Genomic DNA, 19,304 nt, shown 5'->3' with positions numbered 1-19,304 from the left:
AAATCATTCTCCAACATTTCCTTCACCTCCAACGGGATCCCACTACTGGCCACATCTTCCCATCCCCTCCCCTCTCTGCGTTCCGCAGAGACCATTCCCTCTGTAAATCCCTGGTCCACTCGTCCCTTCCTACCCAAACCACCCACTGCCCAGGCACTTTCCCCTGCAACCGCAGGAGATGCAACACCTGTCCCTTTACCTCCCCCCTCGACTCCATCCAAGGACCCAAACAGTCCAGGTGAGACAGAGGTTCACCTGCACCTCCTTCAACCTCCTCTATTGTATCCGCTGTTCCAGATGTCAACTTCTGTACATCAGCGAGACCAAACGCAGGCTCGGCGATCGTTTCGCTCAACACCTTCGCTCAGTCCGCCTTAACCAACCTGATCTCCCGGTGGCTGAGCACTTCAACTCCCCCTCCCACTCCCAGTCTGACCTTTCTGTCATGGGCCTCCTCCAGTGTCATAGTGAGGCCCACCGGAAATTGGAGGAACAGCACCTCATATTTCACTTGGGCAGCTTACAGCCCAGCGGTATGAACATTGACTTCTCCAACTTTAGATAGTTCCTCTGTCCCTCTCTTCCCCTCCCCCTTCACAGTTCTCCCACTGTCTTCCTGTCTCCACCTATATCCTTTCTTTGTCCCGCCCCCCCTGACATCAGTCTGAAGAAGGGTCTCGACCCGAAACGTCACCCATTCCTTCTCTCCAAGATGCTGCCTGACCTGCTGAGTTACTCCAGCATTTTGTGATATCCTCGATTTGTACCAGTATCTGCAGTTATTTTCCTACATCATTAAGGGGAGCAACTTACAGTTGCTAATCGGATTGTTGCATCTCTGTACCACATTTTCTGACTCAGTGAGAATTTTGCTCTCTTCTTGCAGCTTTGAAATTGGAGTCTGTATAGGAAGCTGAAATGTATAATTTCCAAGTGTGTTATACTGGGTGTCTTGGAATGTGAATTTCTTGGAATGTTAATTTCCAAGGACATTGGGGGAAAAAAATTGTAAAGTGGAGTTGACTGCATTTGTTATCCATTTATCTTTCTCACTAATACATCCAATGGGGAATTCAGAAGAAACTCCTTCACTCGGAGACGGTGAGAATGCGAAACTCACTATCACATGGAGTGATTAAGATGAAGAGATGAGATGCATCAGTTGACAGATAAACACACGAGAGAGAAATGATTGCAAGAATATTCTGATACATAAGATTAAGCATGCATGAATTAGTTCTGTTACCCAAAGTACCTTCAAAGGGAAATGGGCAAAGATGTATATGGAGATACATCAACTGTGATTTTTGGATACTTAATCTTGGAAAATTAACCATTGTGATGACAGTTAAACTTCAAGGAAAAGTGTTGAGGTCATTATAAATTAAACTTATAAAGTCCTCAACACCCACCTACCCAAAGGAAACAAATGAATATTGGTGTAAGGATGGATCTTGATACGTTGATCATGAGACATAGGAAATAAATATGCAAGTAGAGCAAACAAGTAAGAAGGCAAACAGTAATTGAATCACAGAGAATGGAGCAGGCTTTTCTGTCAATCACATCCTTGCTGACCAGCAAGTACCCATCTATAATTATCCCATTTGCCACACTTAGTCCATAGCTTTATATGTTTTAGTGATTCAGGTGCTGTTCAGATACTTTTTAAATGTTGTCAGTGTACCTGCTTTCATGACCTTCTTAGACTGTTGTCAAACTTTGCATGATTTTATTTTCCTCAGATCACCCTCTAACCTATTTACTCTTCAAGGGGCTGCACAGCGGCTCAACAGATAAAACTGCTGCCTCACAGCACAAAAGACCCAGATTAAATCCAGATCTCGGGTGCTGTCCATTTGGAGTTGGCACGTTTTCCATGTGACCACGCGGCTTCGTTCTTGCACTCTAGTTTCCTCCCACATACCAGACCTGTGGGTTTGTAGGTTAAGTGGCCTCCATAAAATTGCCCATAATGTGTAGGGAGCGGGTGACAACATAGTATAACATTGTATTGTGAATGGGTGATCAATGGTCAGCGTAGATTCAGCAAGATATAGGGCTTGTTTCCATGCTATATATCTAAAACTAAACCTAAACTTTCTGGTTTTAGACTTCTCTTATGGGAAATATTTCTCACTGTCCACCCTATCTATGCCTCTTATAATTTTGTATACTTCTAGCAGTTTCTCTTCCAAACTCCCAAGCCTTTTTTACTCCGTAAACAAACACAGTCTATTCAGACTCTCCTCATAATCGAAATGTTCCATACCAGGCAACATCGGGGTAAATCACACGAGCAACTTTGTTGAAGCAATAACATCCGTTCTATTCTGTGGCAACCAGAATTGCACACCATTCTTAATGTAAAATATGTTGTATAACCAATGTCTTATAAAGTTGTACCATGACCTCTGTGCTCTTATGCAGCATCTATTAATGGCCAGCATCCCTTATGCCTTCTTTGCCACCCATAACCCCCATCTGCCTGTCCTGCCACGTACAGACATCAATGGATTTGAATATCAAGGTCTGTTCCTCAATGCTCCCTTGGGTCCTACCATTCATGGCGCATGTTCTAACCTTATTTGACCTCACATTTTCCAAGATTAAATACAATCCACCATTGCTCCACGAAACTTACCAGCTGATCAATTAAATTAAAATTATCCCCTTCACTATCAGCAACATCACCAATTTCCATATCATCCACAATGGTGAACGTTATTGTGAAGTAGTTTTAATAAGCTTATACAGGAATTTGGTGATAGCTCATTTGGAGTACTGTGGATTTTTGGGCTCTGTATGTAAAGAAGGATGCAATTGTTTTGTAGTCTTGCAGCGTAGATTCACTAGATACACACCTAGGATGAAGGAGTTGCTAAAGTAACCAAGATTAGCCTGTACATTTTAATGGAATGACAAATAATCTATTCTGATAGAAATTGACAGGGAAATGCAGAAAAGCTATTTCCTCACATTGGAGAGTCTAGAACCAGGATACACAGTCTCAGGGGTCAGCCATTTAGAATGAGATTATGAGAGCTCCGGCTGAATATATTCAACGTGGAGACCATTCATTTTTTTGGACATGGAGGGAATCGGAGGATAGGAGGCCTCAGAAGAAAAACTTTAGGCATATAATCAGTCAAGCCCTTATTGAAGGCAATGTATATAAGGGACCGTTGAATTTTCTCTTGATTCAGAATCTTAGGCTTAACCATGATCTTATTGAAAACCTGACCAGTCGCAAAGGACTAAATGGCTGTACCTGCTTTGTATTTCTGAAATGGTGTCTTGCTTAGATCAGTTGACCTGAATGCCCTGTGGCTGTACCCGTAGTACTCCTTGTAATATTCCTGTCTATAGGGTTAATTCTCTTTTACTTTAAAAGTACTACCTTTTCCATTTCTTGTTTTTCTCTGCACGATGCATCATAAAGAACAGGAGATTGTCGGGATTTGGTTTCACATCCTCCCAGAATGTGGCACATTAAAGAAAGGTGTCAACTTTCGTTGAAGCCCTGATGTATCAAACTATATATTGGGACAGGATGCAAGTTTATACCTTCTAGTAAAGAGTGTTTTGGCCTGTGGGGGTGAGTGGTATTGTTATCTCCCCTGTGTAATAACAAATATCAGATAAAACTCAAAACGATTTTTTAGATGTGTAGTTTTTACATAGACAAAACTATTTGTTCTTAAAATGGAGGATTTTCCCCAGGCACATCTTCTACTTGCAGTGGTAAAATCTCTGGTATTTTCACACGGGTATTCTCTCCAAGCTCATCTGGAATAAAGTTGAGGAATACAGTATTTTATTCTCATTGCTAAGGTATGGTATGATAATCCCCCAAGTGAAAAGACAATATAAGCATTTAAGTCATGGTTATCAGGCAGTATTTTAAATATTTCATGAGGTATATAGCCGAACACATTGCTTCTTATCAGCTTTATTCTACATTGTTTTTCTATAATCCTGATATAATTTCTAGGGAACATTGATACTTTGCATGCAAATATTTTTTTAGAATGAAATAACTTGTTGCTAACTAAATTGAGTGTTTAATAAAGTGGACCCAATCCTTCGGACCAGCTATGTAATGCATAACTGGTCATGTTGAGTACCTGTTAAAGTAGCAACCAGATCCCCAGTAATCCCCAGGTTTACACTTTCCTGCCGTGGGGCCCTTTCAGGACTCAATTCTGCTACTTTTCCTGTGGCTGCTGCTTCTTCTTCTTCTTCTTCTTTTTCTTCTTCTTCTTCTTCTTGCAAAGGGACTGGCTCTAGACAAGGTTCAGGCTCAGGCTTCGACTCAGACTCAGGCTTGGGATCCAGCTCAGGCACAGGCTCAGGTTCTTTGGGAAGTTTACTGCTTGTTCCACTGGCTTTTGCCTTTCTTCCTCTTTTTGTCTTTGATTTCTCCCTGTGCATCAATGTGATTATAAAATATTTTTATATTTCATCCTGTTACTGGTGAAACCAATATATTATAAACTATGCACAGACAATGGCAATTTTCTGTAAAACAAAACTTAAAGAAAGATTTGTTGGCAATAATTAGAATATTTGATTGGAAGAGAGAGAGTGGTACTGTGGTACAGCAGGTAGTGCTGTGATCTCATAGCTCTAGCAACCTGACCTCCGTTACTGTCAGTTTGGAGTTTGCAAATTCTCCCTGACCATGTGGGTTTTGTCTGGGTGCTCTGGTTTCTTCTCACGTCCCGAGAATATGCTGGTCAGTGATTTAACTGGCCAGGTCGCAGTAGGAGAACAAGTGTGAGAGAGTATATGTTACATGGAAATAAGTGGGGAAATTAATTTGAAGGGATTGCTCTGAGAGACGGCATACTCAATGGATCAAATGGCTTCCTTCTCTGCCATTAAGAATAAGAGGGCAGAGGAACATGAAAATAACGCAGTACTTGTGCTGTTTTATGGGGGGCTTTCAACAGTGAAGTTCTATTGTGCATGAGGTCATAGCCCCTCTGCAAAAGCCTCTGGATTAAGACAGAGAAACAGAATGTTTGAGGTTTAGAGACAGATTCAGGCAAATGGTGCTAGGATCTCGCTGGAGTCAGTGTTTGGAAATGGGATTGTGCTGGGACTGAGCAAAGAGGCTACCAGATGCTTGATGATAAAGGGGATGGAGTCCTGAGGATATATTCAGTGAACATCGTGGTGCATGTGAACACTGAAAACAAAAACATAAACGAGGACCAACCTGGAGGATGATGGCTGTCTCAAATGGATTTAATTCATTGAATAGTACTTAAGTACTATTGTGAATTCATAAATAGTACTTAAATTGTGTTGCACTCAGCAAGATTGTGGTACAGGGTGGAATTTACTTGCTTATTTATGCTAGAGTTGTGAGGTTAGGTGTGGAGTAATATCATGTTAAGTAAGAATTCCATGAAAATAGCATCTTAAGTTCAATGCAAGTACCAAACTCCAAAGAAACCACTCAAAATTCTGAATAAAGGGTGAACATGATGACTTCAGTTTTTAAACCTTTAAGCAGATATCTAACTTTATCAGAATATATTATTATGACACATTTAATTTAATTGAAACTAACATTAATAAGGCAAATTTCTTTTGTTTCCTTATTTTATTAGAATTCAGTAAAATTTAATATTTTCATTTCCTGGAAAAACTAACTCCACTCAACATTGATATCAACTTTCAGTATCCATAAGATTCAACTAATTGAAAAAACAGACTATTTTAGGTGTTACTTTAATTAATTCTTCTACAAACTAAACGTTTTGCAGGCATTTCTTGCCAAACGAGACATTTTCTTCCACCCAATTGCAAACATCTATATATTTTTTGTCCCATTTCAATAATTTACACATTCATCCTTTTCCACTACCATCATGTTACTTATCAGCTCATACCATTAGCAAATTAAACTGCAGCTCAGTTTAAACCAGAACTGCAGCAGCTGGTTTAAATCGAGATAAACACAGATAGATGCTGGAGTAACTCAGCGGGATAGGCAGCATCTCTGGAGAGAAGGAATGGGTGACATTTCGGGTCGAGACCCTTCTTCAGACTGATGTCAGGGGAGTGGGCGGTACAGAGATAAAATGTAATCGGAGACAGTAAGATTGGTGGGAGAAGTGGGAAGGGGAGAGAAAGGGAAAGCAAAGGTACTTGAAGTTAGAGGTCAATGTTCATACCATTGGTGTTTAAGCTGCCCGTGAAATATGAGGTGCTGTTCCTCCAATTTGGGCTGGGCTTCACTCTGACAATGGAGGAGGCCCAGGACAGAAAGGTCAATGCAGAACTCATGGACTTCATCAACTTCACCATCAATTTTCATCCTGCACTCAAATTTACTTGGACCATCTCCGACACCTCCCTCCCCTTTCCTGATCTCAGTCTCCATCACAAAAAATAGACTATTGACTGATGTCTTTACAAACCCACTGACTCCCACAACTATCTCGATCACACTTCTTTGCACCCTGCTTCCTACAAAGACTCTATCCCCTACTCCCAATTCCTGTCTATGCCGCATCTGCGCCCAAGATGAGGTGTTCCATACTAGAACATCCGAGATATCCTCATTCTTTAGGAAATGGAGGTTCCCCTCTCCCATCGTAGATGAGGCCCTCACTCGTGTCTCCTCAGTACCCTGCAGTTCCACCCTTGCTCCCCCTCCTCCTAGTCGTAAGAGTCCCCCTAGTCCTTACCTATCACCCCATCAGTCGTCGCAAACAACACATAATCCTCCAAAATTTCCACCACCTCCAACGGCATCCGAGCCACATTTTCCCATCTCCACCCCTTTCCACCTTCCGCAGAGACTGTTCCCTCCGCAAATCCCTGGTTAACTCATCCCTTCCCACCCAACCCACCCCCTCCAAAGGTACCTTCCCCTGCAACCGCAGAAGATGTAACACCTGTCGCTATACCTCCTCCCTCGATTCTGTCCAGGGACCCCGACAGTCCTTTCAGGATAGGCAGATTCACTTGCACCTCCTCCAATCTCATCTACTGTATCTGTTGTTCAAGACGTGGACTCATATATATCGGCGACACCAAGCACAGACTGGGCGATTGTTTCGCGGAACACCTTTGCTCAGCCCGCGTGAAACAACCTGATCTCCCGGTTGCTGGACACTTTAATTCTCCTTCCCATCTCTACACAGACCTTTCTGTCCTCGGTCTCCTCCATTGTCCGAGTGAGGCCCAGCACAATTTGGAGGAACAACACCTCATATTTTGCTTGGGCAGTATACACCCCAGTGGTATGAACATTGATTTCTCTAACTTCCAATTGCCCTTCCTTTCCCTCTCTCTCCATCCCCTCCCCCTCTCCCACCAGTCTTACTGTCTCCGACTACATTTTTAATCTGCATCGCCCAATCCCCTGACATCAGTCTGAAGAAGGATCTCAACCCGAAACATCACCCATTCCTTCTCTCCAGGGATGCTGCCTGTCCCGCTGAGTTACTCCAGCATTTTGTGTCTATCTTCCGTTAGCAAATCCAATTGGTCAATAGATTTATAACCATTTTGAAAATGGCGTGCAACATTCCGAAAGCAAAATGAATGAAGGTGTAGATTCTGCTTGTATAACCAAAATGCTGGAGTAACTCAGCGGGTCAGGCAACTTCTGAGGAGAGAAGGAATGGGTGACGTTTCGGGTTGAGATCCTTCTTCAGACTGATGTCGAGAGGGGGCGGGACAAAGATAAGATGTAGTTGGAGACAGGAAGACAGTGGGAGAACTGGGAAGGGGAGGGGAATGAGAGGGACAGGACATCAGTCTCAAGAAGTGTCTCGACCCGAAACATCACCCATTCCTTCTCTCCAGAGATGTTGCCTGACCCGCTGAGTTACTCCAGCATTTTTGATACCTTCGATCTGTACCAGCATCTGCAGTTATTTTCCTGTAGATTCTGCTTGCTCGACTAGTATTCCTAGTTCAAAGTTTTATTGTTTAATCAAAAATAAAAACTGATATTTCATGTGGTCCTTGGAATTTGTTTCCCCCCAGTTTCTACTGGTTTCTTATTGCACAAACTATGGCTTGATTCCATTTAACTAATTATTCATCTAAAAATAATCCATGGGAAGAATATGTCACAAGACATGACCATACAAGATAATATATGTTCAGAATTTAGGAATGGGGCAGTGCAATTGTTTCACAGATTTGTAGTGCTGAAACAAGTTACAGAGGTAGATGAAGGCAAGCCCTTTCAGGATCTTATAAACATACATAAGAATATTAAATTTGAAGCATTGGTTAACTGAGAGCCCATGTAACAGGGCTCGTACGGTCCTTGAAAGTCCTGGAATTTGAAACTGTTTTTCAAGGCCTTGAAAGACCTTGGATTTATCATAGGTCCTTGAAAGTCCTTAAAAATTCACTTTTTATTATAAAAGTATTAATTCATGCAGAGTAATGTGGCGTTTTTTCGTTGTTTATAATGCGTATTTTTATTAAAAGTTGGGAAACATTGTTAGACATGTTTGCCGATTTTTTCCTCCTCGCCGCCGCCTCCGCTCACCCTGGGGCTTCTGAACAACAACTACAACACTTGTGTTTGTTCTTATTTCACTGCGGTAGAGGGAGACGGAGCCGGGAAAGAGAATGGAGGTGCAGCGCAGATCTTGCTGGCTCTGGGAGAGAGAGAGGGGAGAAGGAGAGGGAGGGAGCAGCCCCCGCAAGAGGCGGCACTCCTTCACCAGACCCTCTGACCCCCTCCCCGCGCTCCCACTCTCACCCGCTACTCCAGGGTCTACCCTGACTCTCTCCCCCTCTCTCTCCCCCCTCTCTCTCTCTCTCCCCTTTCTCTCTCCACTTTCTCTCTCCCAGTGCCAGCGAGATCTGCGCCGATCCTCCAGTCTCTTCCCCGGCCCCGTCTCCATCTAGCGCAGTGAAATAAGAACAAACACAAGTGTTGTAGTTGTTGTTCAGAAGCCCCGCATCCCCGGGGTGAGCGGCGGCGGTGGTGGCAAGGAGGGAAGTTTCCTTGGGTTTGTTGTTTGCGAGGGGGCGCTGCGATCTCTCGCCTTGTCCCGGCTCTGGGTCAGTGGCAGTCCGCTCTCCGGTGAAACTTCGCTGGCAGCTTCTGCCTCCAGTCCCCGCAGCCACAGCCGCGGTTCCACAGCTCCGCGACGTTAAAGAGTCCGGGAGAGTTGAGGGGAACTCGTCGTATAAAGCAAAAAACCTACAAAATCATCGTAGTTTTTACTAATTAACCATATGTACACCAAATGAACAGTTTTGAATACAGTATTTTCTTACCTATACGGAGAAAAACTGGGGAAAAACATCAATGTTTGCTGGATTTTGGTCCTTGAAAATGGGATTTTTGGACCTTGAAAGTCCTCGAATTTTTTGCTGTTCCAAGTGTACAATCCCTGATGTAAGTTAGCAATAACGAGAGTGATAGTGCAAATTATGACACAGGTAGCAGAGTTTTGAAAAACCTAAAGTTTATGCAAGGAAAAAAGTAAGAAGGTGGTGATTGTTTTGGTTGAGGTAGGATCACAGTTACGTGATGTTGTAAAGGTAGAAATAGTTTCATTATTTGGTTGGCTGCTCATTCCTACGTGAAATGTGATGCCATCCATGGGTCAGATGAGACTCCTAGGTTGTAAATAGTCTGGTGCTATTTCAGAAAATTACGAGGGCTAAGGATGAAATAACATTCCAGGAATTATATTGAAAGGACAAATTGATAGTCGCGTCAGACTTTCTCAATATTTACATTGAGGACATTTCTGTGGATCTCGGAATGAATCTAAGGCAAGGAGTATGGCAATTTTGATGCAGTGGAGGGATCTGGAGAGGTAATAGGAGCTGGCACTGTATTTTCAGATGATATTAACAAGCACGTCGACAAGAATAGGAAAGGGCACAGGATCCTCACAGGTCACAGCTGAGTACATAAAAATGGAATGGGACAGGTTTAGTTATACCTATTGGATGTTGAGTGAGAGTTATTGGAAGTAAATAGTGTGATTATCAGTAACAAAAATTGTGGAGAGTTGAGAGGACAAGGAGGGATGGATCACCTTTGTCACAGTAACTTAGGAAGTTATTGATATTTGATAAGATCTGTTTCAGTCACGTACCAGATGGAGAATCCTGATCCGAGGACTTTAAACAGGCGATTTTATAAAAATTAGGTGCAGATTTGGGAGCAAACAGCCGTTTCAAGGACCTCGAGGAACAAGATGTTAAAAATGGAGCTGGAGTTTGTGAGGATAGAGGGGTCAATGTTTTTTCAAAGGGTGTGATGAGATTAAAAAAAGGAAGGCACTTGAGGAGAGCTAACGGCTAAAAGTATCAGATTAGATAGCAGCCAAGAGGGTATAGGGTTGGGGGAATCAGAAGACAGGTTGCCAGGACAAGATCAACTTGGAGAAGACACTGGGTGAAAGGACGAACACTGGAGAAATATAAATCAACATAAACTTTCCACAGTGAGGGCTGAAGAAAGATTTAACATTTTTGTAAACCGAGTATCTCTGAGAGAGGTTATTCAGCAGGTTTCTAATTTTGCTTATATAAATTACATATACTCAAGCCATGACTAGATTGCAAGTGTGTTCTTTCAAAGGAATATGGGGCAGAAATTCTGTTATGTAAACTGAAACATGTGATGTACTTTTCTGGAATGTATTTTTAATTTAATTTAGTTTAGAGATACAGCGCAGAAATCGCCCCTTCGGCCCACTGTGTCCAGGCCGACCAGCGATCCCCGTACACTAGCACCATCTTACACATTAGGGACAATTTACAATTTTTACCGAAGCCAATTAACCTACAAACCTGTAGATCTTTGGAGTGTGGGAGGAAACTGGAGCACCCGGGGAAAACCCACGTGATCAAGGGGAGAACATACAAACTCCATACAAGCAGCACTCATAGTCAGGATTGAACCCAGGCTTCTGGTGCTGTAAGGCAGCAACACTACCGCTGCGCCACCGTTCATGACAATATTGCTCAGCAAAAATCTTTATCCCCTGACCTGTTGTTTGAGGCCAGATGAACAGATAAAACATGGGTATTTTGATGTTACAAAAACAAATTCTCCTGCTTCCCCCCCCCTCCCACACACACACACACACACACACACACTCTTTATGTAGAAGGGTATTTTCATACAGCCTGAGATTAAAAAATATATTGCCTACCTTTATATTATATCAAGGGGGAAAAAATGCTGTTAAATGAACAAGCAGCCTTGGAACCAATTCTCATGACAGTAAATTAATCTATAAATCCCACCCATGCCAAGTTGGGATCAGGTTTGGTCTTGAATTCACATCGATCATGTATTGCCTGAGAGTCATTTCGCTTGAATTCCTTACAGGCAACAGAGAGTGCAGACTTCCATCCCATTAACTTTGGCCTGGGTGTAAATCATTATTCCATTCCGTGTTATCATAAAACATCTTACTTAAACACCCACTGTGAGCCTTTATGCTCTTGTGCTTCCAGCTTTCTTTTCCTGAGTTGTTCACGGTCTCTCAAACGGTATGGAAAGACTCCTAGTGGCAGAGCAAATAAACATTTCACGCACTGTAAATTTTCTTATTAACATAATCTCTGATTTAATATGCTCTACTTTTCTCAAGTATATTCTTACATTTCAAGTAACTCATGGAGGAGAAAATCATCCTTGGCTATTGTGTTTTCACGCTAGCTTAGCTGTGTTAACCTAATAATCTACCTAATCTACCTTAATAATTCTTTAAGAAACCCAAGATTTATGCTCAATTTTATACTTAGTTTTCTTGTTTATCCTTTGTAAATTAAGATAATTATTGATTCCATGCAGCCATGAGATTTTGTTTTCTAAATGCCGCTTCATTGTAATTTATTATTGTGATACTTTTATTATGCGTGGAAAGGCGCATATGACCAGAATGTGCGATTGCAAAGGACAAGGAGAATGTCTATCACCTGCAATCAAAATAAATGCTTATGGGGATCAATAGAAAAATAACATATTAAAGATATGTAGGTATTTGAGTGTCTCATTGATGTGTCTATCTGGTAGTTTGCAGTTAATTTTTAAAATGCTCACCAAAAATTAATCTGATACTGATTATCATTACGAGACTTCATCTTTCTGTAAGAAATTAACTTAAAATGAAGGTTGTAATATTATGATGCATTTTTCAAATCAGAATTAATTGAGTCAAGATCAAGATTAAGAGTGTTTATTTGTCAAATACACTGGATAAGAACTGGAACAATGAAATTCTTATTTGCTGCAGCTTCAGAGGCACACTAGACCCAATGACAAAATTAATAGTAGGTAGAAACGAAGTTCATAGTTGTTAGGTACAGAGGCAGGATTATGGTTAGGATTGTGCAGGGTGGTTAGAGAACCTGATGATTAATGGAGTAAAGTTGTTTTTGAACCTGGAGGTAAAGGTTCTAAGTACCTTCTTCCCAATGGTAGCAGCAAGAAGAGAGCGTGGCTAGGTTGCTGTGGGTGTTTGATGACATTAACTGCCTTCCTCAGGCTGCTCTTATGAGGATCGGAAGAAATTGAGGAGGACCACGAGTTTAAAGAGCAAAAATGTCTGCTACTTAATAATTGTAAGCATGGTACAAATTATAAATGCAATGTAAGAGCACAAAACAAAGGAATAGTTGACCCAAAATAATATTGAGAAGAGTAACATAGTGGGAAGGACTTACAGGGCATGAAACTGTGGAATACCAGAGGACAAGAGTAAGCCATTTGTCCCAACTAGTTTGCATCAGCTTTCACAATGAGCCATTCAGTCAGTCTCACTCCTTCACTCTTTTTGTCTACAACTGTCTTTCTTCTTAATGTAGTTTTTTTTTAAAGTGCATCTAAATGTTTGAAACATAAAATGGTTCATGCATTCCACAAATATGGAATTAATTACTTTGTAAATTTTATGCATGAGTGCAGTTGAGCAGTCAACACAAAATTCAAAATTGCATTTGTGTTGTATCTTTGACCATGCTGATTCCATTTTTCAGAAACTTAAGTATGTGACCTAAAACTGCATGAAGAGACACAAGGTTGAGTGAACAGGAACTTGGTTAAAGAGGAAGATTGGAAGCAGCATTTAAAAGTAAGAAGTGATTTATGGTCAAGTTTTAAAGTTTAGCAGATGAAGTCACAGGCATCATTGGATCTAGTGATAAAAAAATGGAGACCCACAAGAATCCAGATCTGGGGATCTCAGAGAAGGGTGTGCCAGCAACAAGGTTGGGTGTGAGGATAAGATTGAGATGTTGCAAAGGTCTCATGATTGCGAAAGGGGACAGAATCTTAAGCTGTGCAAGTCGAAACATTGCGAAGCTTGAAGAAATACAGAAGAAAAATAAATTGCTAAGTAAAAGTTTCTACTTAACACAAAATAACTATCAAAGTTTCAATAACTTTACTGCAAAGTTACTTGTTGCATTCATATTCAAGGCATTTAAAATATCATACACATCATAAGCAATATTTTTAAATGGGAAGATATGGTTAAATTTTCCTCAGCAAGTGTATCTGAATAGTTCTTGAGAATATATTCTGGCATTGTCCATCGAGCTCACATAGAAACTAATGAAGGACAGCTAGTTTAGGGTGCAAACGTATGTGCCACTTGATGGTATGGAGCCATTAAAAAAGTAAAAGTTGCAAACACTCTGCAAGCCAGGCAGCAACAGTGCAAAGATGTTTAACCTTTCAGGTTGAGATTGTTCTGATGTGAAAAGTTACCTTGGTTTTTCTTTCCACATATGCTGCCTGACCTGCTGTATGCTTCCCTTACTTTCTGTTTTTATTTCAAATTTCCAGTATCTGAAGTGTTTGATTTTCAGATGCTAAAATGGGACATGGATATATTGTTGTGCCATTTTTACGTACTCTCTCAAACTTTACAAAATATTTCAATGCCCATTCCACCATCAGGATAATTTGCATTTTCATTGATGTAAGGATCAGTCTTGTTTTAGATTATTACAGCTCAGTGGGTTTCACACAACAGTAAAATATAATTCCTCCTTAACATTGCCAATTTTATATTAACTTTAATAACAATAATGTTTATGTAATAGCATACACATTTTGCTAAAACAGTCTATATTACACACCAATTCATAGCTATCAGTTGAAAACAACTAAAACATAACTCATCAGAAGCTTCAGAACTGTGCAATATTAGTTCGTAAAGTCAAACCTTGCTATTATTAGCAGACACCTTATTCATTTGTTGACTTTTTTCACATATTCGCAATATAATGCATAAGATTTTTTTAAATAAAATTTTGAGAAATATTCAACCACGAACATATGATCCAAAGAAACTGTAGACCAAATGAATTTTATGCAGGTGCAACATCTATTGTTACTGACTGTGATAAACAATGTTACCTGGAATCTTCTGATCCTTGGTATTCTGGGTACTCTCCATTGTGTCCATTTTCTCCACACTGCTGAGAATTATTTATCTCTTTGAGCTTGCGAAGTGGAAGAGTTTGAACAAGGTAGTTATGTTCGTTTTTAAAAATTGGATTAGGCTGTTTCAATGTCAACACCCACGCAGGCATCGTTATCTTATGTGTACAAGGGATCTGGCAGAATCCAATAGCATTTTTTTCAGTCACATGATGATTGAACAGTTCCCCAAGATGAACAAACGAAAATGAATATGAGGGAAATGCCCAGCCAAAACCAAATGGAATAATAGATTTCCCAAAATACTATAATGCACGACTACTTATTGTAGCTCTTAATTAAATTTGCATGTTAAGAAGTGGACTTAAGAGCTTTCTTATCAAGTTTAAACGTTGTCTGACTTTGGTTATTGGTTTGCTTAACTATTCTAATATACTTTATATGATTCCTTTTTTCTTTGACAATTCACAATTAAATATTTCAAAACAAAATACATTTTGCAAAAAGCTGCATTTTGTAGCACCAATGTACACACCTAATGTTAAAGCAATGCTAAGATTATAACCGGCAGCTACTTATTCAAAACTATTTAATTTAACTAGATATCTTGTTTGCAATCCAATACAAAGTACTTAACAGTCATCACATTATTTTCATTTATCTTCAATGGCTATTACCACCAATTAAGGTGAACAAAAATAATAAGACATAAAAGGAACATTTTCATTTAAGTAACATTTTTTATGATCTCAGAATACCCCAAAATGTTTGAACACCCAATTAGCATTTACAGTCTATTCATTGTTTTAATATACTCATAAGGCTGGATTCAGGACCGTTATATAATATGACAAAGAATGGAACATCAGCAAAAAATCAAGTAAAAATGTGTCTTTTATGGACCATTAAGCCATATTAAACAACTACGTTGGTGTAAATCACATCAGTAGTGAAAAGTTTGAAAACATACATATCAGATGAGAAAATGTCTTAAACAGAACTATTTGTCATACTTTGTTACAGTACAGTTATTTCAGCAGTGTTATATGCATCTAGATGGTACATTTAGAGTACAGATGGGAGACCAAACCACAATGTTTTAGGAAGCATTGAAACAAATTCATGAAGTGAAAACAATTTCAATTCCTAAATGTATATGATCAATATATTTATTTTGAATATCCTATGAGTCGATATATTTTTTAAAACATACTGCTCAAAATATGATGAATGGTAATTAAAACGCCATTAAACTGAGCAATTTTATGAAATTGTGGCTTCCTGTAGAAAACAATGCTTTCAGAGGTGTGCACTTAGATTTTGGATTCATGCATCCAAGCTCCCAATTTGCATTTTTTTTAAATGATGTCTGGTGTTGATGTTTTATTTTTTTAAATAATTTAATCTTCCTAAATTATATGAGTAAATGGATCACGTGATGTTTCACTACTTTAAGCACTGAGGAAGGAGCCATGACTAAACCTTTGGACTGTGTAACACTACTGATCAAATCTGAATTGCATTGAAATGTTTTTGATCATCATCATGCCCCAGGCTAAGATGCCCCAGGCTAATGCTGAGCAGAATTCCCTAACTTCTGTTCAAAGATCTCAACTGCCAAGTACATGGGTACTTTGAGGGTTAACGTTCTCTGCATTAGTAATACAGAGATCATTTGGACACTTCTTAAATGGGTGAGCACCTCCCTCCAACACCCTCTCAGGTAGTGTGTTGCAGATTCTAACTTGGACAGGTTGTGTGAGTGGGCGGATACATGGCAGATGCAGTTTAATGTAGATAAGTGTGAGGTTATTCACTTTGGAAGTAAGAATAGAAAGGCAGATTATTATCTGAATGGTGTCAAGTTAGGAGGAGAGGGAGTTCAACGAGATCTGGGTGTCCTAGTGCATCAGTCAATGAAAGGAAGCATGCAGGTACAGCAGGCAGTGAAGAAAGCCAATGGAATGTTGGCCTTCATAACAAGAGGAGTTGAGTATAGGAGCAAAGAGGTCCTTCTACAGTTGTACCGGGCCCTGGTGAGACCGCACCTGGAGTACTGTGTGCAGTTTTGGTCTCCAAATTTGAGGAAGGATATTCTTGCTATGGAGGGCGTGCAGCGTAGGTTCACTAGGTTAATTCCCGGAATGGCGGGACTGTCGTATGTTGAAAGGCTGGAGCGATTGGGCTTGTATACACTGGAATTTAGAAGGATGAGAGGGGATCTTATTGAAACATATAAGATAATTAGGGGATTGGACACATTAGAGGCAGGAAACATGTTCCCAATGTTGGGGGAGTCCAGAACAAGGGGCCACAGTTTAAGAATAAGGGGTAGGCCATTTAGAACGGAGATGAGGAAGAACTTTTTCAGTCAGAGAGTGGTGAAGGTGTGGAATTCTCTGCCTCAGAAGGCAGTGGAGGCCAGTTCGTTGGATGCTTTCAAGAGAGAGCTGGATAGAGCTCTTAAGGATAGCGGAGTGAGGGGGTATGGGGAGAAGGCAGGAACGGGGTACTGATTGAGAGTGATCAGCCATGATCGCATTGAATGGCGGTGCTGGCTCGAAGGGCTGAATGGCCTACTCCTGCACCTATTGTCTATTGTCTATTGTCACACCCTGTTATATAGCAACTAGACCAAGTGGACCCGTTGGGCCCAAACCGCTCCTGCATTGGTGCAGCACCCTCTCCTCCCTCCCTCCCTCCCTCCCTCCCTCCCTCCCTCCCTCCTCTCCCTTCTCTCCCTCCTCTCCCTTCTCTCCCCCTCCTCTCCCTTCTCTCCCCCTCCCACCAACTCCCTCCTCCTCCCCTCCCTCCTCCCCCTCCCTCCTCCCCCTCCCTCCTCCCCTCCCCCTCCCTCCCTCCTCCCCCTCCCTCCTCCCCCTCTCCCTCCCTCCACCTCCCCTCCCCCTCCACTCCTCCCTCCCTCCACCCCCCTTCCCCTCCCCTCCCCCTTCCCCTCCATCCCCCTCAACCCCTTATCCTCCTTCCTCCCCCCTCCCACCCGCCCCCCTCCCCTCCCTCCATCCCCTCCCCCTCCCTCCCTAGGAGATAGATTTAAACTTTAAAATGCGAATAACTTCAAAAATATAACACTGATTTCATTGAAACTTCTATTAGCACCAAAGGGACGTCGGTGAGTAAGGTGGGCCTAAAATTGTTGCGTTCTGTGTACCGTTTTGGCTGTAGTTCAGGAATAAACAAGCATACAAACATAAGAGTTTTAGTATATAGATATATAGATGTTGCAATCTGATTGGTATTTGGTGGCCTGTGAGAGCTTTCCAAGAGGTTAACATTTCCAGGCAGTCAAGTCTGACCTCAATGATTGAGAACGGCCTGACAAGATTCCAATTGAGGGTCATCCAGGATAATTGAACAAATGGGCCTTTTTTTTAAACCAGAGTGTTGCAGGGAGAGAGAAATTGGTGCATTGTTGATTATAAGTGCTGGAAACTCTTTTCTTCACTAAACTCTTAGCATAATACAATGCACGACCATCTTCCCTGCACAATCAACTTCTGTTTCACAGAAACATATTCATTTGATTTTGCTCCAAAATGAAGGTCAATAATTTTCTTAGAACCATGGTAAAAGATTTTAAATCTCTGCAACTAACTCTCACCCATAATTTACTACCTGCCTCATAAGTGGCTATGATAACTGGAGGTAGTGCAGAACACGAAGGGATGAAACATCATGAAGGCAGAATTAACCTGGCATCACTCAGATGCAGTCAACGGCATTACAGTTTGTCACCAATGCCATGAGTTTGCAACTCTCAATGAATACTGTAAGGGGTTTCTGCGCCGAGCTTTCGCCCGACCTAAGGTCCCCGTGCCTTGCTCTGATCCCTTGACCAGGCCGCGCACACTGGTTCCCCGTGAGTGGTTCGACCCACTCACCCCTTACGGTTCTAGACACTGGACTTAGATGCAGGAGCGTTTATAGTGCAGAAAATTCCACCAGACCAGATTTGAAAACCAGGGTTTAAATGAAAAATGCTTTTATTTAGCGCTTGGGACTATTGTACATGAATACTTATACAGTTCTATAAGACATATCCATAAGACACATACCGAATACATGAATACCTTTTACTCCGAATTCTAAAACGCACAGTTCTACAAAACATATACACGACTGTAAGATGGGGAACGTACGACACATCGCAAAATTGGCCAACACATATTCCTTTAACACACCCACGTTTATTCAAACCACCCTCCCCTCTACACTAAACTATGTCCAGGATATGTAAGATCGGGGTACATGCTCACCATGGGGCTATTACTGGGGTTACTGGCTGTTCGGTTTTCAGTATTTCTTCTCGAGTTGCGTGCCTGTTCCTCTCTCTTGCATCCGTTCTTCTTGCCTGTCTTTTCTTCGTCCTGCATCCGTTTGACTTCCTTCTTGCGTGAGTTGCAGGTTTCTTCTAGCTTGACTTTAAAACCCAAAGGTCGTGGCCAGTTATACTATTTCTGGCCCGTCCTATCTCCCGCCAGATCTTGGGATCTCTTTGTTTAAAAAGATATGTATGAGTTCTCTCTCTGATCTGCGCTTATGTCCGGGGGTACCGGGGATGGCCAGACGGTGTTAATTGGTATTTCGTTGCGAGGTGATGGGTTTAACTGGTTTCCCATCACCTACCAGGTAGTTTTCTATGGGCTATTGTGCCCCCTTAACGAGATTAACTGTGTAGGTCGGCTTGGGGCATTGTGAGTATGCTGATGTCAGCGCCCCAGTGTCTGGACTTCGACCTGGTTTCGCAGGTTTCTGCATGGCCAATACCCATCCATTGTTCTGGCCGTGGCTTTGCAGAAACCTAGAGACTGGGCTGTAAGGTTTTTACTTTTGTGGCTGGTCACGAGGTCCTGCAGCCATCTTAGGACCCACA

General features: G+C 41.4%; 1 protein-coding gene across 1 annotated transcript; it reads right to left on the bottom strand.

The window, feature by feature from the left end:
• Window positions 1–1,614: 1,614 nt before the first annotated feature.
• LOC144591335 (uncharacterized) lies at window positions 1,615–14,547 on the bottom strand. The gene is made up of 4 exons (XM_078395566.1): window positions 14,387–14,547; window positions 11,435–11,525; window positions 4,128–4,426; window positions 1,615–3,789 (listed from the first exon to the last, which is right to left on the bottom strand). The coding sequence occupies exons 1-4, from the start codon at window positions 14,433–14,435 to the stop codon at window positions 3,701–3,703; spliced, it is 528 nt and encodes a 175-aa protein (XP_078251692.1). The 5' UTR covers window positions 14,436–14,547; the 3' UTR covers window positions 1,615–3,700.
• Window positions 14,548–19,304: the final 4,757 nt, after the last annotated feature.

The sequence above is a fragment of the Rhinoraja longicauda genome, chromosome 3 (assembly GCF_053455715.1).
Source record: "Rhinoraja longicauda isolate Sanriku21f chromosome 3, sRhiLon1.1, whole genome shotgun sequence".
NCBI classification, from domain to species: Eukaryota; Metazoa; Chordata; class Chondrichthyes; order Rajiformes; family Arhynchobatidae; genus Rhinoraja; species Rhinoraja longicauda.
This window is presented reverse-complemented; position numbering and strand designations above follow the sequence as displayed.

What these genes read in the sequence shown, in the direction of transcription:
- LOC144591335 (XM_078395566.1), bottom strand. Translation starts at nt 14,435, where the DNA reads ATGGACACAATGGAGAGTACCCAGAATACCAAGGATCAGAAGATTCCA. An exon ending in GGCTCACAGTGGGTGTTTAA is followed by an intron (nt 4,427 to 11,434) that starts GTAAGATGTTTT and finishes ATTGATGCACAG; the next exon opens with GGAGAAATCAAAGACAAAAA. An exon ending in TCTGGTTGCTACTTTAACAG is followed by an intron (nt 3,790 to 4,127) that starts GTACTCAACATG and finishes ACTTTATTCCAG; the next exon opens with ATGAGCTTGGAGAGAATACC.